General features: G+C 57.2%; 3 protein-coding genes across 3 annotated transcripts; all 3 read right to left on the reverse strand.

Moving 5' to 3' along the window:
* Window positions 1-5,049: 5,049 nt before the first annotated feature.
* GALR3 (galanin receptor 3) lies at window positions 5,050-10,339 on the reverse strand. The gene is made up of 3 exons (XM_064491455.1): window positions 7,799-10,339; window positions 6,484-6,861; window positions 5,050-5,829 (listed from the first exon to the last, which is right to left on the reverse strand). Exons 2-3 carry the CDS (start codon window positions 6,840-6,842, stop codon window positions 5,052-5,054), a joined length of 1,137 nt encoding a protein of 378 aa, XP_064347525.1. The 5' UTR covers window positions 6,843-6,861; window positions 7,799-10,339; the 3' UTR covers window positions 5,050-5,051.
* Window positions 10,340-11,262: 923 nt separating this feature from the next.
* Window positions 11,263-17,574, reverse strand: GCAT (glycine C-acetyltransferase). Its single transcript, XM_010983600.3, has 9 exons — window positions 17,323-17,574; window positions 15,731-15,861; window positions 14,317-14,418; window positions 13,696-13,842; window positions 13,005-13,159; window positions 12,785-12,867; window positions 12,407-12,578; window positions 11,826-11,947; window positions 11,263-11,563 (listed from the first exon to the last, which is right to left on the reverse strand). The coding sequence occupies exons 1-9, from the start codon at window positions 17,525-17,527 to the stop codon at window positions 11,412-11,414; spliced, it is 1,269 nt and encodes a 422-aa protein (XP_010981902.1). The 5' UTR covers window positions 17,528-17,574; the 3' UTR covers window positions 11,263-11,411.
* A 621-nt stretch (window positions 17,575-18,195) lies between these two features.
* On the reverse strand, window positions 18,196-20,273 carry LOC105091965 (histone H1.0). The gene has a single exon (XM_010983601.3). It carries the CDS (start codon window positions 19,987-19,989, stop codon window positions 19,405-19,407), a length of 585 nt encoding a protein of 194 aa, XP_010981903.1. The 5' UTR covers window positions 19,990-20,273; the 3' UTR covers window positions 18,196-19,404.
* Between the last annotated feature and the right edge of the window lie 1,317 nt (window positions 20,274-21,590).

Genomic DNA, 21,590 nt, shown 5'->3' on the forward strand with positions numbered 1-21,590 from the left:
TCTCAAGCTAACAGCAAGGCCTCAGTGCCCGCAGGGAGACAGATAGGATCAGTTCACTTCACCGTTGAGGAAATAGTCTCAGGGAAGCAAAGAAGTCTTGCCCAAAGATCCATACCAGGAGCCAGAGTAGTCTCTGACTGGTCCATGCCAACCTGGTGACTTCCTCCTGCTTTGGAAGCCAAGGAGGATGGCACATGTTATCAAAGCACTTGGCGGTCAGCCCGCCCAGTGGGCAGAGGTGGGTGAGTCGGGCCTCCCCAGCTGGACTGTAAGGGTTTTGATGGAGGCAGGGATCTGCCTGGGAGAGTCCTTGAATCCTTGCCTAGAGCTGGCAGCAGCCAGTGAACAGCCCGAGGCAGTGTGCCAGGGAGGGAACGCGGCTCAGAAGGCTCATTTCTACAGGTTCTGGGGAACAGAGGTTGGAGCCACGAAGTGCAGGAGCCAGAATTCAAACCCGATGGGGTGGCTCACAGTCCATGCCTTGACCCCTGCACTATGCCACCTCTCTGAGTTGACCCTACAGGTCCACTGGATGCCCAGCCCAGCCCTCTCCCCAGTGCCACAGCTGTCCAGAGCATCCCTACGTACTCCAGGCTGGCACCTTTGCCCCTCAACCCTCCTGACCATCCTTCCTCCTGCTTCAGTCTCACCCCTCACAGCCCAGGCCTCTGAAACAAGGTGGCACCAAGCAGAGGCCTCGATAAATCAGTCTTGTTCTCTTAAGCCGGAAACAATTCCACCCCTGCACAGCCTGTCCCTCTGGCCTCATGCCACCTTGGATCCAGCCGGAGATTTGCAAATGAGCCCTGGATCAGAGCTGAGGAGCTGATGTTCATGAATAGGAAACCTCGGGGTGGTTAATTGGTATTTTTGTCCCCAGGTACACACCGTGAAGTTGATAATGATGCTGTTCCTCTCAGCCTTAGGCCAGGAGAGGGGTTGCTTGTGCAGGTGGCTGGGGTGGGGGTCATCTTTGCACGTTCGAGTTCCTCCCTCCCCTTCCAAAAACTCCTACCTGCCTCTCTCCTCCATGAAACTGAAATCAGACCAACATGATTTAGACTCCAGCTCTGTTTGGGCTACCCCTGTGATCTTGGGCCAGTTACTCACTCCCTCTGAGCCTCAGTTTCTCCATCTTCAAGCTCTACAGCAGATGAGACATATGTTCCAGGGCCAAGCACAAGGCCTCAAACATAGCAGGTGCCCAGTACACCACTGCTCCATGGACACACCCCCCACCATGTCCCCAGGCTGCTGGTCTCAACATGTTCCAACTGAGCTCAACGTCTCCCTCCCCCAGGGGCCAACCCCAAACCTCTCTCCCCATCATCCCCACTGCCACCCCCAATAGCCCAAGCCAGAAGTCTGAGGTGTCATCTAGGACAGCTCTCTCCACCTCCACGATCCCTCCCTACGTCGTTGTGCTGTTATGTCCACGTCTCCCCACGTGCTGCCAACGCCTTTGATCTCTTCACTTCTCTGGATTCTCACACCAGCCTCCTGTCTCCCTGCCCCCAGTCTCATTCTGCTCTCCCTCCCCAGGAAAAGCCTGCCTTGCAATCAGAAAGAGTTCCCTAAAGAGTAAATACGATCAGGTCACTCTTTTGTTTAAACCCTTTCAGTGGCTCCCCATTGCCGTCAGGTCAAGGTACAGTCTCAGTTTCAGACAAGATTTACCGAATCCTTTGCTGCTGCCCTGCCCCCACCTCTCCCACCTCCCTTCCTGCTGGGGCTCTCCTGTACCTGGTTCCAGGCCCTGGGTGCCTCACGCTGTGCCTGCCTGCAGCGGAAGGACTCCGGGTGGCCTGTGCACGTGTTTCCCATCGCTCCCTTCCCCATCTGCCCTGAGTAACTCCCACTTCAGGACTTGGCTTGAGCATCAACTCTTCCAGGAAGTCTTCTCTGCTTCCCCAAGCTGGCTTAGGGCCCTCCTCTGAGCTCCCACAATCCCCCGTGCTCTGTCTTTCCTGCAGGAGAACCCTATACTTGATAAGTGCTCAAACATGAATGCCACAGGCCTATCCCTGAGAGGTTTGAACAAACAGAAGGGTGAGGGGGCTGCTGAATTCAAATCTCCCCTCAACTAAGAGGGGCTTCTCCCTGGGAACCCCAGGCTGCCCCAACCCTGGCTGGAGACCTTGCAGGAGGCTCAGGTCAGGTGAATTCTCCTGGGCCTTGGAGGCAGCGGCCAGGGCTCATTCAGTCCTGGCCCCTGTTGCCTCCTCTGGCCCTACGGGACTCACAGCTCTCTCCTAACCAAAGTATTACAACCATCTGCTCTTCTAAGCATTTTCGTTAGCCCCCTGAAGCAGACCAAAAGCCTCAGGGGCCAAGACCAAGCCCAGCAGCAGGCCATCAATCTCCCTGCCAAATCCACAGCAAAAATAATTCCCCAGCCCTAGGCCAGGCTCTTGGTGGTGGCTTTCCTAGCCGAGGGCTCACAGAGCAGCCTCTGGATTGGGCACCTCCAACCCCACCTCAACACAGCAACCCTGGGGGCTAATGGGACCCCTCCCCTCCTGAAAACCTTCAGTGACGTCAATGCCTGCTTGAAGGATGAAGTTCCTGCCCTCCAGCTGGCCTAGGAGGCACACGTGATCTCACTGCACCCTCCCTCCCGGCCTCCCCAGGCCCCACCCGGCCCTGCTTCAGCGGCAGAAGCCCACTTACTGCTCATACCTGTACCTTCCTTGGCACAGGCTGTTGCTCCGTCTAGCAGGTCCTTCCACCTTTTTCCAGGAAAATGCATATTAAATATCACTTTTTCTGGGACTCCTGCTTGGATGGCTCAGGAAGGCAGGAGTTTCCTTCTCAGGGCCCTTTCAAATGCCATCCTTTCTTCTGTTGGTATTTGACGCTATAGCTAGACTGAGAGCTCCTGGAAGGCAGGGATCAGGTCTAACTCAAGCCATCTCTGATTTCCTCTCAAGGACTCGCTTAGGGCCGGCACTCGAATGTTTGAGGGATAAAGGAAAGAAGGAAGGAGTCAAGTCTTTCCTTCCTTGGCATCTCCGTCCTCATGTATCTGCTGTGTGCCTGCTCTGGGCCAGGCTGCATTGCCCTCCATTAGTTGGAGTGTCTGGGCTGCTTCATCTGGTTCCAATGGGCCAGAGAGACGGCTTCAGAAGCAGGAGGCCTCAGGGTCCAGCCAAGGGCCTGGGCTGTACAACTGTCCCTCGGTCAGGCCCCTGTGGAGGGCTTCTACCGACCAACCCCTCCCCTGGGCCTGGGGTTTCATGCAGGTTCAGACTCTGGCTCTGCCACTCCCTGGCTGGGTGACTGTCTCCCGCCCATCCTAGATGGAGGCTGTTCCCAGTCAGTCACCTGTCCGTGCCCACAGAGGTGACTGTGGAGGGGAGCAGCCCCACTGGGTGGCTGAACTAACCACAGCATAAGTCAACCCTGGGAGGTTTTGTTCCCTATTTCTAGTTCGCAAGCACTCACCATTGTTTGGTAGCAAACTGTCAGATACTCTGAGATGTTTTCCCGATGCCTCCTGGGCTGCCGTGAGAGCCATCCCTCTGGCCCAGTAAGGATCCAAGCTCTGACTCGAATTTGCCACTTGGCTCTGATCAAGCTGCCTCACCGCCTTGAGCCTCAGTTTTCGCTTCTGAAAATGGAGGTAATATCCCTTGCCTGCCAGGGTTAGTGGCAGGCATGGGTGCGCCAGGGGAGGTGTGAGTGGTGGCCACAGGGAGACAAGAGGTCATGTTGGGTGCTGAAGAAGCCGGCGGCATCACACCCCCTGCCCTCCAGGAAACACTCCCACTGCTGCAGCCTGAGTCAACCAGGGGCACTTGGCAGAGATGTGGGAGAAAGAGCACCGGACATGTGTCCGGCCCCAGTGCTGGGCCCTTGTAGCAGTTGCTCCCACAGCTGGATCTCAGCCTCCCCCGTGAAGGCTGCCTGCCATTCTGACTCCTGGGTCTGTGGCAGGTGGCAGGCATTGATGAGGCCTCAGCAGCTGCCTACTGTCAGGGAGGGCCTTCCCAGGGTGCCTGGCAGCCAGGAGGTGTGCTGGGGAGACACGGAAGCGGAAAGGTCTCAGGCCTCAGCCAGAAGCTATTAAACATTATCGACATACGGGGAGGGAGGGAGGGTGGGAAGTGGGCGGCCCTACAACCAACGAGACTCATTTATTGGTTAATTAGGAGGTTTCACAGCCACAGCCTACCCCAGCTGTGTGCAGGGACAGGTAAGGAGGGGGCCACAGGGTAGTTAGGGCTGCTGAAGGGCCAGCTGCAGCCCGAGTGTGGCTCAGTGTCTCCCCTAAGCCAGAGACTTGATGGCCTCTTGAAGCCCATCAGGACCCACTGTCCTGAGTACCTGAACAAAACTCTCCTAAGGAAGGGGGCTGGGAGCCCTCTGAGGCTACCAGGGCCTCCAGTCAGGCATGGGGGAGCTCCAGGTTTGGGGAAGAGGGCTGATGCAGAATCAGGAAGAACCAAGAAAACGGTGGAAACTATGGGAACTGAGAGCAGAGGCCCCAGAGAAGTAGGTTCTACTGAGAAGAAAAACTTAAACACCAGTGGGTTTGAATCCAACCTCTGCCATAGGCTAGCTGTGTGACAAATCACTAAACCTCTCTGGTTCCCGAAGTCTACATCTGTAAGGTAGAACTAATTATGCCTACCTTGCAAAGCTGTTTTGATAATTAGATTGAAGAATGTAGCACTGCAAAATACTTAATAAATATTTGCTACATTTATTTTATCTGCTAGTTATTATTCAGGATAAGGCTTGAAAGGGAGAAGGGACTTGGTAAAGGGTGATGGACGAAACAGGGCTTACAAGATGCTGACCGAGTTGGAGGGATGGGCAGAGGGACGACCCTCCTTTCTGCTAGATTGGCTATGGTCAGAGACAGAGTCTGGGGGCTGCCCTGCGCTTGGCTGGGTTGAACCATTTTTACCGCCCAGGGGTGTCCCCAGCTCAGCCACTGCACCTCAGAGGGCTCCTGGCTTTAGCCCCATCCCCTAGTAGCGTCCTGCCCTGTGGGAAAGGGGAATGACAGACTGACGGACACCCAGCACAGTGGAGGTGGGCAAGGTTTATTCCGGTCCTCGGACAAGCTGGGCGCCTCCAGCCTCTCTGCCGCAGGCAGGCTCCTGACCCGGCTCTCCGCCCCAGCCGCCGGCCGCCGACAACCTTCCGCGAGGCCGGGCGTCCCCGGGGCAGCCGGTGGGGTCGCAGGAAGCCGGGCGGACTCGACGGCGGGTGCGGCGGGTGCCTGGGGGGCAGCAGGGGCGGGGGCGGCGGCGGCCGCAGGGCCACAGGCGGCGGAGGCGCGCGCGGAAGTGGCGCGAGGCGAGCGCGTAGACGAGCGGGTTGAGGCAGGAGTTGGCGTAGGCGAGGCAGTGCGAGGCCAGGCGGCAGGCGTAGGTGGCCGGGCTGAAGGCGAAGCGGCCGTACCAGAAGCAGAGGATGAGCGCGTGGTGCGGGCCCCAGCAGAGGGCGTAGAGAGCGGCCACCGCCAGCATGGCGCGCCCCGCGCGGCCCGTGGCTCTGCGCCGGGCCTCGGCCGCCGCCGCGCTCGCGGGGCCCACGGCCGCCCACAGGAAGCGCAGCGTGCGCCCGTAGGCCAGGCTCACCACGGCCACGGGCAGCAGGTAGCCGGCGGCGAAGGTGGCCACGTCGAGGGCGCGGCGGCGCGCGTCCTCCCAGGCGGGCACGCAGAGCTCCAGCGCGCCGTAGCGCACGGTGCCGTAGTAGCTGAGGTAGGGCGCCGAGAAGAGCGCCGCCAGCAGCCAGACCAGGCCCACGGCGGCGCGGGCGTTGCGCGGCGTGCGCAGGGCGCGCGAGCGCAGCGGGTGTCGCACGGCCAGGTACCTGCGAGCGGGCGCGGGGTCAGCACGACGGGCTGGTGGGCGGCCCGCACCCGCGCCCCGACGTTGACGCGGCTCCGGGACTGGTGGACCGCCGCCTGGACAGCTGCGTCTGAACGGCCGGGGTGATCCCGGCCTTGCAGGCTGGTTGTGTGGATGGAGTTAGCGCGCAAAGCCCTGAGGCGCGCCTGGCACCCAGCGGGGCTGGGCCCGAGGCTCAGGAGAAGTGACCAGCCTGAGGTCATCAGCTAGAGGATGAGCCTGGGTTTGACCCCAAGTTTCAAGCCATGAAAGCAGGTTTGACTACAACCCGGGCCAAGTTGTGGGCAGTAATAAAATATCTGATGAATTCATTCGTGTATTCCTTTTGCCATTCATTTCACGCTTACAGAGCAGCTACTTTGTGCCAGGCCCTGTGCTGACACCGGGGACACGGAGATGTCCTCGGAAAGCTCCCAATGGAGTTAGGGGGAGGGCAGGAGGATCCCCTCAAGCAGGCCCTGCAGGTGCCCAGAAAATGGTTTGTGGGGGCCAGAGAGCTATTCCTTTTCTCCCTCCCCCATCCCTTTTTGGTCCTCCGTTCTCTCCTTTCTAAGGCCAATGAGAATCTGTTCCTGTCTTCCCTCCCAGTCCCAGCCAGGTCCCCAGCACAGCGCACCTGTCCACTGAGACAGCCGCCAGCGTGAAGCTGCTGGCATACATGGTGAGGTAGATGAGCAGGTGCACAGCCTTACAAACGAGGGCCCCAAAAAGCCAGGCGTCCAGCGTGTAGATGGCGGCCTGAAAAGGCACGCAGCACAGGATGAAGCAGAGGTCCGCCACTGCCAGGTTGAGGATGAACAGATCTGTAGTGCTGCCAGGCTCCTGCCAGGCACTCGGGCCGGGCTGCAGCAGCACCGCCAGCACCAGCCCATTGCCCACTGTGCCCAGCAGGAAGATGAGGGCAAAGACCACAGGCACGGCCACAGCCGCTATACTCCCCGTGCTGTCTAGCGAAATGTTCTGGGCATCAGCCATCTCCCCGTCAGTCGGGCACCTGAGGAAGAGAAACTGGAGTCCTCAGGCAGGAGCCCCCATGCTCTGGTCACTTGACTCAGGTGTCTAGTCCCCTACTCTGGTCCTGGACAGGTCTCCTGGGCTGGAAGTTTGTGGGGGATGGGGATAGGAGTGGGGCGACAGTTATCACTGGGACCCACTGTGTCAGCTCCTGGCAGAGTCATATTGGTGTCTGAAGTGGGCTTCTCAGTTTCCTAGGGAAAACTTCCATAGCCCAGGGCATGAAAGACTGATTAGGTAGTTGGTAGACACTTCTAACCAGTGATGCAGGTAAAGGCAGGCAAAGTGGGGTGAGGACATGGCGGGTGGGGGGAGGGGCAGCTGTCACCCCAGGAGCTGGTGTATTTTCCTTACTTTTCAATGGGGATCTGAAACACAAGGAAGACTCTTGGACAGGGGTCAGATTTAGCCAAACCTGGGTGACATCCCTGAGTCACTGGATAGTCCAGTCCAGTGAGAGCACAGCTGGCAGTGGCACAGCTGGGAAAACCATATAGGTCACTGGTCCCTATTGGCACATGAGGAAGTTGAGGCTCAGAGAGGGACACAGGAGTCTAATATGACATGAGTGGCAGATCTGGGGCTGTTGCCACCCTGGACCCTGACTCCCAGGCTGAAGCACGCATCTGGGAGACTGTTTACAGGTGGTGCCCCTGACAACCTGCGTGTGTGCCTGTGTGTGTGTGTGTGTGTGTGTGTGCGCGCGCGTGCATCTGTGCCCACCCCTCACCCCTGCCCCACCCCATGTCCCACATAAGAAACCACCCGTGAGTCCCCCTGCACGCCTGGACCTCTGGGGTGGTGGGATGAATTAAGGGCAAGGGGGTCAGACAGGGAGGAGGGAAGAAAGGTGAAATCTGTGCTCCCTCCCCCAGCATGCAGCAGGCCCCCCAAAGCCCAGGATAGGCAACACCCACCTCAACCCTGGGCTTGATCCTGGGTGAACTGGCCAGGCTGAAGCTGCCTCCTGGCTCAGTGGCTTCCTCTTGGTGCCTCCCTGCAGGTACAGGTCTGACTCCCACTGCTCCCTCTTCTCCTTTAAGGCCCCTCCTCTGCCGAGCTGGACTTGGGCACTCCCTCCGAAGTAGCCACCTCCTCCTCAGATCCTGATTTCCCGAGTGGCATGCTCTTCTGCCTGGCTCCTCTGCCTCTCTGCTTTGCTCCTGCCTCTTTCTGCAGTGAGTAACCCATTGATCTCGCTCTCCTAGATTCGCTTTGTAGTTAACCCCTCCGTGCCCAGGCCCCAGTCCTTTCCTATCACTCTCACCTCCTGTGGTCCTGACTGATGACTCCCATCCCTGCTCCAAGGAGGACCCGATTCCAAGCTCAGAAAGGATTCCTAGTCTTGAGTGGGGTGTCCTATGCTAGGAAACCAGAATACGATTCCCTTTTCTGCAGACTTTAGATAGGACTCCTCCTCCTGGCCCTGAGAAATCTCCAGACCCGTCAGCTTCCCTAAGCCTGTTCTCAGGGTTCAGTCTGCCTGAAGACTGGAAAGTTTATGTGCCTGTCCAAAGAGTCTGGCTTTAGCCTGAGGGCAATGGGGAACTAGAGGAGGTTCTAGAGCAGGGACAGGACCTCCCCATTTATTTTGTAATGAGTTTATTATAGCCCGGGGTTAAAGGATGGACAGAGGGGGAGACATTTAATGAGTGATCAGTTAGGAGCCTTTTGTCCAGGCAAGAGCCAAAGAAGTTACCAGGTCTTGGTGAACAGCTGTACGACTCAGTCATGGGGTTCTGATCTGGATCTCCTGGAGGAGTAGACCACAAAGCCAATGCTTCCAGAGGGTTAGAGGCTATGCCCTGGGGGGGGGGGGGAGGTGCATTGGATGTAGCAACAAGGTGGTTGTTGGTAAACTAGATAAGTGGATTGGGGGCAGAAGGCAGTCTGCAATGAATTAGGGGAGACCAGAGGTGGTAGGCACCCTACAGAAGCTGGGAGGGTGGGTAAATGTCAAGGGGATGTCTGTGAGGGGATGCTGATGAAGCCAGGACCTGTAATCAAGGCCTGAGACGCTGGGAACAGACTCTTCAGAACTGGCTTCCTGTAAGCCCCTGGGATTTTCATGGCTTCTCTAAAGCCTGATGTCACCCATTCCAGATGCAGAGCACCCCCGAATTTTTGGAAACAGAGAGGACTCATTGAATTGAAGATATTAGGAATCATACCTAGATTCTCCAAACCTGAATTCAGAGCTGTCAGAATTAAGGAATTAGAATTGTAGAATTGTATGATCTACAAGGGCAGAACTGTAGGATTCTGGACTTAGCACGGGAGGATTTTGGAGTCATTCAGTTGGAGGTCCACAACCACCCTGTATGAAAGTAATGCACTGTTAGACTCTGAGGAAGTCTGGACTCATGCATGTGGCATGGCTGAACCCTGAAAGCCTGAGATCCCTGACACACTGTCCTCCCTCCCCTTGGGAGCCCCCAGCCTGCCATGCCCCTCCTTGCCTGAGGCTGGGCTCTGGGTGCACTAGGGCAGTACCAGGGCAAAGAGCTCCCAGCAACAAGGCTGAGCTGCTGATATGATAGCAGGGGAGGAAAGGAGGGAGGGAAGACGGTGAGAAACCAGAGAGCCCTCCTGTGGGGCAGGCAGGAAGGGTGCCTCGCCATGGCCCAATCCCAGGGAGCCCAACCACTCCTCCCCTTGCTCCAACTGCTGCTCCTGGCAGCTGTGGCCTTGAACCCTTCACCCAATGTAGAGGACAGATGGTGCACCCTGGGAGTGGTCCCTGGCGACCTGGAACCTGCAGGATATGGAAGTGTGGCTTGTCGGCAGCTGGCCCTCGGCCCTATAGCCTGTCTTGGCCTCTGGCGATGACCAGTACGTGCCCAAACCAAGCATGTGCGCCCAGAGCTGCCGCCGCACCTGCTGGCACTTCCAACGACTCCTTAGGCTGGTCCACGGTGTCATGGCGCTACCGCTGCCCAAGCTGTCCCCCGGGAAGCACAATGCCAGTGGTGGTGCCCGGGAGCTGCAGAAGGTGGTGGCACCCCCTTTGTGCCACTGGCTGGTGGGCTTTGCCTCATGCCGCCTTGTTACCCTGCAGCTGCTTGTGGCTGCCCGCTAGGACCGCCGGCCTGGGCAGACCATGCACGTAAAGCTGCTGGCTTGGCCGGGGGCTGGCACCAGGCTGTGTGCACTTGCTCCTGCAGCAGTGCACCTGGTGCCAGGTGCCCTAGCTTGTGGTGGGGGCAGCATGTAAGTGTTCATGCCCCTTATGTGGCCATAGCAGCCCCCTTTCCTGGGGCTGCATCCCCCATTACCCCAGAATCCTGGACCCAGCCTTAAGCTTCTCAGGATCACAGACTATGATTCTCAGAATCCCAGCATTAGGATCCTGCCAGACTGGGCCAGAGCTCGCCCAGATTGCCCATCCCTAGACATCCAGCTGAGGGGCTGAGGGGAGCGCTAGGGGTGTGGGACGGCAGAGACATGGTCCCAGTTCCCTGCTGTTAATGAAGAAGGGCCCTCCCATCCTCCCTGCCCCATCCCCAGCAAACTACGAGCTTCCCAAGGCCGCACCACACTGAGGCTGGAGCTGCTGTGACTTAAAACACCAGGTGCCCCTAAGGCTGAATGGGGAGGGCAATGGAGAGAGAAGAGCCAGGGAAGGGGATCGTCATCTCCAGCAGGGGAGCAGTGAGCTGTTGCTGGGGAACCAGCGTGGGATGACGCCTTGGCAGCAGCAAATCAGCCCTCCTGGTCTTGCCTGCAGGGCAGCATACAAACCACTCAGCCCAAGGCCAGAAGTCAGGGTGGGGAGGTTGGGGGGAAGGATGCGGGTGCGGGGCGCGTCAGGGCCATAGCAGCCAGAGCCTGAGCTCGCTGCGCCCCCTGTTGGCCGATCATCAGGCCAGTAGGTCTGGGGAAGACAGAGATGGAAGGGCCCCAGGTACCAACGTAACATCTACTCTTGGCACAGCGGGGTAAACAGAGGCACATGCAGGGGATGGGGTCTGTCCCAAGGCCACAGAGGCAGGGACAAAGTGGGCAAGAACACATGGTTCCAAGCTGTCAGGGGACTGTCCAGAAGTGACATTCTCTCCTTTAGGGCTCAATCCTTTGCTTCTCTCAAACATGGGTTTGGGTGCCCAGCCCCTTCTCATCTGGGCAGCTGTGGGCCATCCTTTGGATGGGGAGCAGAGGACGAGGTGTTCACCAAGGCTAGACTCTGGAGGCTGCAGAGTTGGGGGGGAGGGTGTGGGAAGGGGCCTGCAGGGCTGCTCCTCGGCTGCCCTCTACAGCAGCACAGAATCCAACTGAGCCCAATGGGGGCCCCTGCCTCTACTGCCCCAGCTCCTGACTGATTCTTCCACCAGCCACAGGACAGGGTCTGCTCCGAGAGAATAAAGCAGACCAACACGTCATAGCCCGTTTCCACACTGTTGCTTCACACTCATGGCCACAAGTACAGGCTCACCCCAGCCTGGCCCCAGGACTTTGTCAGAGCCTCTTTGTCACAAAGAGGCCCCCTTTGTCACTGCGGAGCCCTTGGCTCCACTTGTCACTGCCCAGGACTCAAGGCAGTGCCCCGTGCAGCCGCCCCACCTCCACGAAGGCCTCCACGCAGCGGTCGATGTCCTCCTCGCTGTGCACCGCGGAGATCTGTACCCGGATCCGGGCCTTACCCTTGGGGACCACGGGGTAGCTGAACCCGATGACAAAGATGCCTGGGTGGGGAGAGAGGGCCAATCCGGGGCTCACCAGAGCCCGACAGGCTTTGGGGCATGACTAACATCTCCTACTTTTTTTCTGAGGGCCACAGAGGGAAAGGGAGCTGCCCAAGGTCTCTCAGACATGCCTCATGGCCTGCGGTTTTCGGCTCGGACAGACAGCTGGTCTAACAGGGGTAGGAGGGTGGGGGGAAGGAGGGTAGTCACAGTCTAGGGGTTCTGTCTTTTTTTTTGGCCCCTCACATCCCGGCCCTCTCACCTCTCTTTAGCATGTCATCCGCCATGCAAGAGGCCAGCCGAGCGTCACCCAGCATCACAGGGCAGATGGGGTGATTGGCTCCCGAGATGGTGAAGCCAGCAGCCTCCATCTTACTGCGGAATCTGTGGGCACAAGCTGGGTGTCACAGGGAGCTAGGGGGCTGTGGAGCAGTCATACCAGCTCTGATGGGCATGTGACCCAAGGTTTGTGGCCAAGTCTGCAGGAGGGACCAACAAAAACAGAGATGCAGACCCTCAGAGGCAGATGGGGAGCCAGGAAGAGGAACGGGCAGACCAAAAAGGGAGGCAAAAGACAGGATTGCAGAGGGGGAGACACAGGGTCATTGGCAGAGAAATGCACCAGGAAATGGAAAGAAGAGGCAGAGACAGATAGAGGGAAGAGGGAGGTGGCAAGTAGGCAGCCCTCGGCTAAGAGAGCTGAGTCCCCATGCAACCCACTGGGGACATGCTGTGGACAGAGACAGAACCCATACACAGGCAGCCACTGGCCAGCGCAGGCAAAGAGGCAGACCCTCACCAGCTCCTCCGCCCCAGCCTGCCCCACCCCGCCAGGGACCGCACCGCTGGGTCTTGGCCGCCATAGACTGGACAATGGCATTGCTCTCCATGAGCAGGTCCAGGGCCTTGGAGGCAGAGCCGACAACAGCAGGTGGCAGGCTGTTGGAGAAGAGGTAGGGCCGGGCACGCTGCCGTAGCAGGGACACCAGGGCCCTGGGCCCTGTCGTGTAGCCCCCTGAGAACAAGGGCAAAGGTGGGGACAGGGGTGGTTGGTGGCAGTCAGGCCAGGAGCCAGAGCCTCCCCCCAGGCCCCTCCTGACAGCATAGTCCATGCTGTCTTCTTCCCTGCAGCCCCTGGTCTCCCCACCACCTTCCCTGGGACCCCTCCAGGGCCCTGCATGGGGGTAAGGGGAGCCCAGGGGCCCAAGAGCCTGCAGGCACCTGATGCTCCGCCCAGAGCCTTCCCCAGTGTGGAGTTGATAATGGTGACCTGGTCCATCACGCCCAGTAGCTCATCCGTGCCCCTGCAAGGGAAGCTGCCACTTCCACCACTGGCCACCTGAGCGCCCAAAATCATGGGTTGGGCTTGGGGGCTGGCCTCCGGGTTTCCCACCCACCCTTAGAAGTCCAACCCAAGGTCTCAGGTGCCGTGTGTTCCCACCGTCCTGTGGCCCCCAAGAAGCCAGTGGCGTGGCATTCATCCACAAAGACCAAGGCACCATATTGAGAGGCAAGGTGGCAGATCTCCTGTAGGGGCGCGATGTCACCGTCCATGGAAAAGGCCCCATCAGTGGCCACCAGACGCAGCCGATGCTTCTGCAGGGAAGACACAGACAGGTGGTGGCTGGAATCACAAACTGGGCCAAACCATCCACTCTCTGTGCTGCTCGGGGCTATAAGGGCTCGGGCTGCCCAGTGCCCAGCACAGAGGTGAGCACATAGCCACCACCGTGCTGGGGCTGGTACATCCTCTCCCCATTCTGGGCCTCTCAGAGCCTTATCCTTCTCTTCCAGGGCAGTCTGGAGCCACACTGCACTGGGCGGTGAGAATGCTCTCAGTCTCCCCTCCCAGAGGACAGGGTGGAGTGGGGCCAGTTCTGTCCATAAGCTCATCCCACCCTTACGCCTAGCAGGGGCCTGCCACATATAAGGTGCTTACTAAAACTCATGGCAGCATTGTGTAATGGAATAAAGCTTTGGGTCTGAGGATCTGGGTTCAAATCATGACTGTTTCGAACTTTCAGGCTGTTTGCCTGTGAGGAGTCGGCCTCTGCAAGCCTTGCTTCCTTCGCTGCGGGGAGGCTGGGGATAAGCCCAGTCCTTGTCCCTAGAACCACTAGGCCTTGCCCCACCTGGGCCTCCTGCAGCTTGGCCTCCAGATCAGCCATATCCAGGTGGCGGTAGCGGTACTTGTGGGCCTTGCACAGACGGATGCCATCAATGATGGAGGCATGGTTCAGCTCATCCGACAGGACTGCATCCTGTGGGGTCAGCAGGGCCTGGAGGAAGGCATTAAGAGTAGAGCCATCACCCAACCACCTTGGGCTTCTCCCTTATTCCTCAGGACTGCCCCGAATCAATATTTCACTGCCTCCCAGGGCATTCTTCTGGGCAGGGAGGCAAGGAGCCCTCTGCCTCTGTCTGGGTCCCCAGAGCCACAGGACTGGGCTGAACCAGGGGCCTTGCTCTAGTGAAAGCAGGTGAGAACATGTCTGGTGAATGCCTGGCCCCTAATAGTGTCTCAGCCTTTCAGCTGATATAGGTTACCCTGCAAATGCCCTGGAAGCTGACCTCTTTGTAAGTCCCAGGATTCCTCCTGGAGACCTGCTGGCCCTAACTTAACCTCCAGAAGAAGTGGGCATTGGGGCCTCTAGGCATGGCACTGACATCCTGCCCAGTTCTCCTGACTGCTCACTCCCAAGCCTTCCACAGCCGGGCAGTCCTCACCAGCTCCCACCCGTGGCCTCACATACCTCAAAGAGGCCAGCATTGGCATCAAAACAGCTGGGATACAGGATGGCATCCTCCCGCTGGTGGAAGCGGGCTATCTTTGCTTCTAGATCCTTGTGGATACTCTGAAGTAAGCAAGTGAAACAGGTGTTAATGCCTATGGGGCCACTTGGGACAAGTCATGGGGACAGGCTTAGGGCCACAAATAGATCCTCTTCCTTGTTTTTTGCACCACCAGAGCAAGGGTTCACCAGAGCCAACAAGAATCTGGCAGATGGTTCCTACTGAGGAATTAGGGGCCTACTAGGTGCCCCTTCTGGGTTGGGTCTTCATTTCACAGTGGGAGTCTGATGGTAGAATTATGGGTGCTAATGTCTTCCTGATAGCACACTGAGTTCCTTTTTCGGTTGCTTAACGGCAAAGAAGATTACAAAAGTAACTCTAGGTTCACTCGGGTCTCACATGTTTTTTTGGGGGCGGGGAGGAGGCTCAAATTCTTAGATTTGAAAGCTGTCCGGTCTAAAGTACCCTGGCTGGGAGTCAGGAGTTCTGCCTCTGACATTCATTTCACCTTCACTTTTCTAAGAGGACAGATAAAAATAATTACAGGGAATCAAAAGCACCCACTCTTGAATCAGACCATCTGGGTTCAAATTCTACCACAATAGGCTGTGTGCCCTTGGGCCAGTCATTTAACTTCTCTGAGCCTCAGTGCCTTCATCTCTATAACAAGGATAAGAATAGTATTTATCACTTGGGATTATTATTAGCATTAATGAATTAATATTCATAATGTTCTTAAAACAGCACCTGATACACAGTAAGCTATAGTTTCATGTTTATAAAAGTTCATTTTTATGAAATTTACAAAATAAAATTAATAACCAACATTCATTGAGCACTACTATGTGCTAGGCACTGCTCGAACCATCTTTCCATGTATTCACTCTTTAATTTAACTCTCTCATTTGGGATAATCTGATCAAGTACTATTATCCCCACTTTACCAATGAAGGCATTAAGGCACAGAGAAGTTAAGACACTTGCCCACAGTAACAGAGCCAATAAATGGTGGTGTTGGGAACCAAGCTCAGGCTGAATATGTCCAGAACCCTCCATCTCAATCCCTGCCTTCTATTCTTCCTTTCCCGAAGAGTAACAGGAGAAGGAGCTCTGTTCTGCAAGGGGGGAAATGGATGTTCAGAGAGGTAAAGTTTCCTGCCCAAGGCTCCAGAGCAAAATAGAAGCCTGAACCCACCCTTTCTGGTGGACCACTCTGGGGTTAAGAGTGGGGCCAGAGTTCTGGGATGGCTGATCTGGCTAAGCTAGCCCTGGTGACTGTGGAAGCGACATCTGGGGTCAGTGCCCAAAGCTGGGAGACCATCCCCCTTCTCACACTGCCCCCACTCCCACTGGCCTGGACACACCCACGTGTACCTGGGTCCCACAGATGAAGCGGACAGAGCTAAGGCCGGCTCCAAACTCCTTCAGGGCCTGCAGACCTGCCTGGATCACCTCCGGGTGACTGCTCAGGCCCAGGTAGTTGTTGGCACAGAAGTTAAGGATTCCTGAGGTGGAGGACAGGGGACAGACACAGCAGCTCAAGGCAAAGAAGGGCTTGGAAAGGTGTCAGTGCCAGGCCCTGGGGACTCAGAGAGGAAATGAATTTGGATTCATCCTTGGAAAGGCAACAACCACACAATATGATCCATTCTGGGGCAGAAGCCACGATGGGGAGCCGAGAGCCCCTAGGAAGCACCGAATCCAACAGCTACAGGAGGGGGAGGGTCAGGGAAGGATTCAGAGCAGAGCCTTGAAGATAAGTTTAAACTCTGACTTTGCATCACACTTCACCCAAAGAGGAACCCAGCCCTGCCACACTGACTTCTCATGTCACTGAAGACCACCAGCAACTCCTCATTTGTGCCCTGGTTTCCTCGTGGGTAAAAGAACAGGGCTAGGCCAGAGACCCACCCTGGTCCCCAGACTCCACACAGTTGACTTTGCTGCTTGGTACAGAACTGCATGCCCAGCCTCTGAGACCTTAACCCGAGTTCTAAAGCCCAAAGTTAACACAGCTAACCTGAAGAGGAAACTAAGGATCTAGAAGTTTACTCAGCTTGGAAGAGGCAAAAACAGGATGAGAATCTGGGTTTCTTCTCAGTTTCCCATCTTCTGATCTGCTCCAAGCTCCCTGGGGGAAGGTAGGGACTTCCTGGCACCTCTGTTTTACAAATGAGCACAGCTGCACTGAGGCCTTATGCTTATGTCCTGGGTAGAAGGCAGGTTTGGGGGCTGTTTGTAACCAGCACCCACCTGGGGCCTGGCACAGACAACATGGGCAGTGAGACAGAAACAGGGAGGCCTGGTAGGCCAGTTCATAACGTGACTTCTGCAGCAGCCCTCAAGTGCCTTGCTCACTGTGATTTTGGCCAGAGAGTTGGCATCTACAGACAGTTGGCTGACCTTCCAGCTCCAATACGCCGGAAGAACTAGACCAAAGTCTGGCTCTGCCTCCAGCTAGGTGGAGACTCTCGGGCAAGCCACTTCACATCTCTGAGCCTCGGCTTCTCTGCAAATGGGATTAGTCACTCCTACATTCCGGGGTTTGTAGGACTCCACATGCAGCAATTAGTAGAAGCCTGAACAAAGCAGCCACTCCAGAAATGCAGGATTTCTTGCTGCTGCCTTCCCACCACCCTTCCTTGAAGCCATATGGTGGGAGCCAGCTGCGTGTCTCTCTATTTTTCTCTCACGTTCTCAGAGTTGGGTTTCGATCCAGCCCTGTTCGTTGAGCCAAAAAAGTCTTCAAGGGCAAATTACCTCCCTCCGTGGAAACGAGTCTAACCAGGTTAGAGTTAACTGTGGGAAGTCGGCAAGTCTGCCTGATAGATGGGAAAGGGTCCAGTGGCTACGTGTGCAGCTGCTCCCGCCAGCCCACTGCCTCCAGGACCTCAATTCCAGCGCATGCCTCAGAATGTCCCTTGAACACCCGGTCAGGTCTGACGATTCCCAGGATGGGGAGTTACCTCCGGAGACGCCGTCCACGTGGATGCGCGGCCCCTGACGGGACGTGATGACTCGCTCGCTTTTCCAGGTACCAGCCCCGCGGATGCCTTCCAGCTCCTCCTCCAGAATGCCACGCAGCTGAGCCAGCGCGGACTGCGCGCGGCGGCCGCGGGGGGCCTGGGAGAGCGCAGCGCGGAGGACGCGGCCAGCCCACGTAGGCCCCATCTCTCCCGAACCCGCTCTGGACCGTGCGCAGTGCGGCCGGGACCTGATCACGTGGCGGGGGCCGGGCTCTGACAGCCAATCGGAGGGAGAGGGGTCCCAGCTAAAGGAGCAGGGTAGGCGGACCCAGGGATGGGCGGGCGGGGCCTGGCGGGATCCGCAGAGGACGAAAGTGGATTGATCTGTAAATTGAGACTGGAACTCTCCGTGTGGGGGAAGGGGAGGCGACCCGACATAGGAAGGCTCGTCAAGGCCCAGCCCATCAGACTCCCCCACCTCCCATTCCCAGGCCATGCCTACAAACACCTCTCCGAAGGGAAGGGTATGCCCTCTGGGCTCCTGGACTCCTTTCTAGGCAGCCGCCTAGAAGGAGGCTGAGGTACGTTCCGTACGCTCCAACCCTAGGGTTTCCGGGGTTCTGGCGAGCTCTTGGCATCCTCCCGTTCTCAGGTGCAAACGCCCCCAGATTTCCCCCACTGCGCGCCCATTCACTTGCTCCACATTTTCCTTCAATCTTAGAAGTGAGGAAAAACTCACCGCTCAGGTTTTTTTTTCCTTTTCCAATTTTATTTTAAAGTTTTAAAATTACAAAGACAGCAAATTCTTCCCGGCACAAATAACACTTGTTTAAAAATAAAGGGGAGGGGGGGGCGCAAATGAGCGTTTTCCTATTTTATTAAAAAAAAAAAAAAAAGGGAAAAGACTGTACAGGTTTTTTTCTCCCAGCTCCCGGGTGTGAAAAGTAAGTACTAGCCCTAGATATGTATATATACATATGCACAAACATACACACAGACCTAGCTAGCTCTGTAAAACTACTTAGCAATTCAAAGTCGACTGAAGTATGTCTTACTGTCCACTCCCCGCCCCCACCCTCCTTCCCCATCTATAACTACTTACAAAAGACTCAGAAGTATAGAGGTCGGGAGGTTTTTAAGTGGCGGGTGGCAGGGCTGGAGCCCCACCAGACCACCAAGCAGAGCCACCTCTGTACAGGAGGCACCAAAAATAAGGGGGGAAAGGAAAGAAAGTCCTCCTAGGATACAATCCAATTGTGTGGAAAAACCCAAGTTTCAGGAGGGCACACTGAGGCACTTGGCTGACTGACTCCCCACCCTCCCCCCAAAGTTTCCACTGCCCTTTAACAGGAGACTTTTCAAAGCCCGAGATTCCCCAATGGCTAGTTTCCAACTGACAGAGAAGCCACAGCTTCTTGGGCCAGCTGTAACTTGGACCCCCTCCCCTTCCCTAGGACAAAAGGGAGGCCACAGGGGCAGACTGACTGAAGTGAGAAGGAAACTGGATTTGGATGCCCCACTGCTCACCACTGGGAGGTGGAAGTCAGTCCAAAGAAGGTTTTTTCCTACCTCCCTCCTTTGCCATCCAGCTGCTGCTACCCCTCTTCTCTACGCCAAGGTTCTGAAACTCTCACAAGGGGTGTTCAACTTAAAGCTCACTTGCCTCATAGGTACCCCTACAAACCTCACAATTCCTGGGCTCCCTTGCACCTAGCCACAACAAGCTGCCTTGCCCATTCTTCCCCGACTTTTACCTTCAGAGTGAACCAACCATCCAATTAAACAAAACACACAAACCCACCCAAATCCTCAAACCCATAAGTAGATTAATAACAAATTAACAAAACAAAATAGGTACATTCTCATCTTTACAGAGATAAGATCTCTTGTTGCTGTCCTTGCATGATTGGTTAAAGAAAAAAGAACTATTTCCTAATTTCTGAGGAATCCAAATTGTCTCTTCATAAAGTCAGAATAGAAAGGGGCAACGGGCTGCAGATGAGGATCAAGAGAAAAGAAAGGAGAAAAGTATTTACAGAAAATAGGAGACAGGCAGGAGTGTCCACAAGAAAAGCCTCATTGTCACTTCTTCTTGCCGGCCCTCTTGGCACTGGACTTAGCTTTGGGCTTCACTGGTTTCGCCTTCTTAGGCTTGGAAGCCTTGACTGGCTTGGCTTTGACAGTCTTGGGTTTTTTGGTTTTCTTGGGCGTGGCAGCTGGCTTCTTCTTGGCCTTCTTGACTGGAGTAGCTTTGGGCTTCTTGCTTGGGGCTTTGGAGGCGGCCTTCTTGGGCTTGGCTGCCTTCTTTGGCGTGGCCACCTTCTTGACTTCCTTCTTCGTCTTCTTGAAGGCCACTGACCTCTTGGGCTCATCGCTCTTGGCCAGACGGAAAGACCCTGAGGCACCCACCCCTTTGGTCTGCTTGAGGACTCCAGTGGTGACCAAGCGCTTGATGGACAACTTGATTTGGGAGTCAGCGTTCTCACCCACCTTGTAGTGGCTCTTGATGTACTTCTGGATGGACTGGCGCGAGGAGCCAGCGCGGTTCTTCTCCGCCTGGATGGCAGCCACGATCATGTCTGAATACTTGGGGTGGTCTGTGGACTTCTTGGAGGCCTTGGCCCGCTTGGGCTTGGCCGCAGGAGTGGACGTGGAGTTCTCGGTCATGGTGGCCTGACTGGTCCTGCCGTTGAAGAAGGCGCCTTCCAAAGGGCCAGCCCTCGTCGGAAGCCGAGGAAAGCCTGATTCGGGATCTGCTCTGGCGCCCTTGACTCCCAGGCCAGTCCGGAGGCTGGCTTTCGGGGACCTGGCTCGGGTCGCAGGGAAACTCGCTGGGCCGGGTCTGCGTGGCCCAGCCCCGCTGGTCTGTCGGTCGTCCTCGGCGCCCGGCTCTGCCTCCGCCTCCGCCTCCTCTGCCTCCCTTTTCCCAGCTCCGCGTCTGGCGCTCGGGCGGCGCATCCGGGTATTTAGCGGCGGCGGGCGGACCGCGGTGAGGACAGGGCTGCTGGCTGCCTGCTCCCGGCCCGGAATGGCGCCGCGCCGCCGCCATCTGTGTTTCTTCCGCCGAGCAAATCCGACCTTTCCCCCGAGCCCCGGCCTTCCCGCCCCCCGCCGCCGCCCGGGGCCGCTGCCTGGCTCCCTGGGCTCTCCCGCCGGGCGCCCCGCCGACCCGGCCGCCGCTCCCCGCGCCCGCCACGCGCCCCAAACGGAGCCGAGGACCGCTGGCGCGCCGGCACATTTCCCCTTTGCGGGGGGCTGGCTCCGCGGGGCCGTGGAGCCCGGGTGCGGGAAACCCCTCGTAGCAAAGCTCCCCCCTGGGGCTACCGGGGACCCCGCTCCTGGCCCGCGGCGGGTCCCCCCAGCCCGGCGGAGAGGCCGGAAAGCGGCCCCAACTAACACACGCGGCCCCGAGCCGGGCGACTCCCAGCCGGGCCGAGCCGGGACAGGGGGGAGGGGTCGCTCCCCCGGGGTCCGATCACCTCTTGGGGGTCATCCCACCACCGGGCCCCCCGTACCTCTACCCTCTCTCTGTCCATGAGGCCCCTGAGCAAACTTTCCCTGGAAGAGTTGGAAGGGCACGTTGAAACTTTGTCCCTTCCCCCTCTTCTGTCTTCTCTCCCCCATCGCGCCCCCTGACCTCTTTGTTGAGGTTCTCGCCTGAGGCCGAACCCCGAATGCTGCCTGGGTCCCCTGAGGGAATGAGGAGAGGTCTCGCGAGTCGCCTCCTCTCTTAAAAGACCCCCCACATCCCCCATATATCGTAACCGGGAATTCATTTATAGTCCTCCCTCAGCCTAGGAGTTTTAGGGTATCAGAGGCAGAGCTCGCTGCCCCTACCTCTAGGGCCCAGCCTGGGGGGTCCAGTCCCTCTCCCAGGGCTCCTTGAAGGCAATGAGGGGGGCCGTCCTCAATGAAGGAGCTGCCCCGCAGGCTCTAACTACTGTCTTGGGGGCCCCTGGGATGAGGAGAAGCCCTGAGAGCTTTGGGAGCTTGGGGAAAAGGGGCTCTAAGGAAGGGGATCTAGGATGGGGTCGCGTTCCTTGAGTCGTGACTAATCCTCCAAAAGTGTGAGTTGTTCAGGGAGCCGAGGCCAGGACCACGGCCATTTTGCTGGGAAGATGCAAGGTCTTTGTTAAAATGTATACATCTTTTTCAGTGTTGCTTGGCAGGTATAGATGAGGAAAACAAGGGGCCCGACCGTCTGTAGGGAGTCTTGGGAGCTCAGAGAGGCTTTAGGGTCCAGAGGCTAGCAGATGGGACCCCAGAGT

This window comes from Camelus dromedarius, chromosome 11 (genome assembly GCF_036321535.1).
Source record: "Camelus dromedarius isolate mCamDro1 chromosome 11, mCamDro1.pat, whole genome shotgun sequence".
NCBI classification, from domain to species: Eukaryota; Metazoa; Chordata; class Mammalia; order Artiodactyla; family Camelidae; genus Camelus; species Camelus dromedarius.

Excerpts from the sequence above, each read along its gene's own strand:
- GALR3 (XM_064491455.1), bottom strand. The coding sequence starts at position 6,842 with ATGGCTGATGCCCAGAACATTTCGCTAGACAGCACGGGGAGTATAGCG. Across the intron at positions 5,830-6,483 it reads GCGGCTGTCTCAGTGGACAG|GTACCTGGCCGTGCGACACC; the intron begins GTGCGCTGTGCT and ends GCCCGCTCGCAG.
- GCAT (XM_010983600.3), bottom strand. The coding sequence starts at position 17,527 with ATGGGGCCTACGTGGGCTGGCCGCGTCCTCCGCGCTGCGCTCTCCCAG. Across the intron at positions 15,862-17,322 it reads CGTGGACGGCGTCTCCGGAG|GAATCCTTAACTTCTGTGCC; the intron begins GTAACTCCCCAT and ends CCTCCACCTCAG. Across the intron at positions 12,868-13,004 it reads TTCTTGGGGGCCACAGGACG|GGGCACGGATGAGCTACTGG; the intron begins GTGGGAACACAC and ends CTTCCCTTGCAG.
- LOC105091965 (XM_010983601.3), bottom strand. The coding sequence starts at position 19,989 with ATGACCGAGAACTCCACGTCCACTCCTGCGGCCAAGCCCAAGCGGGCC.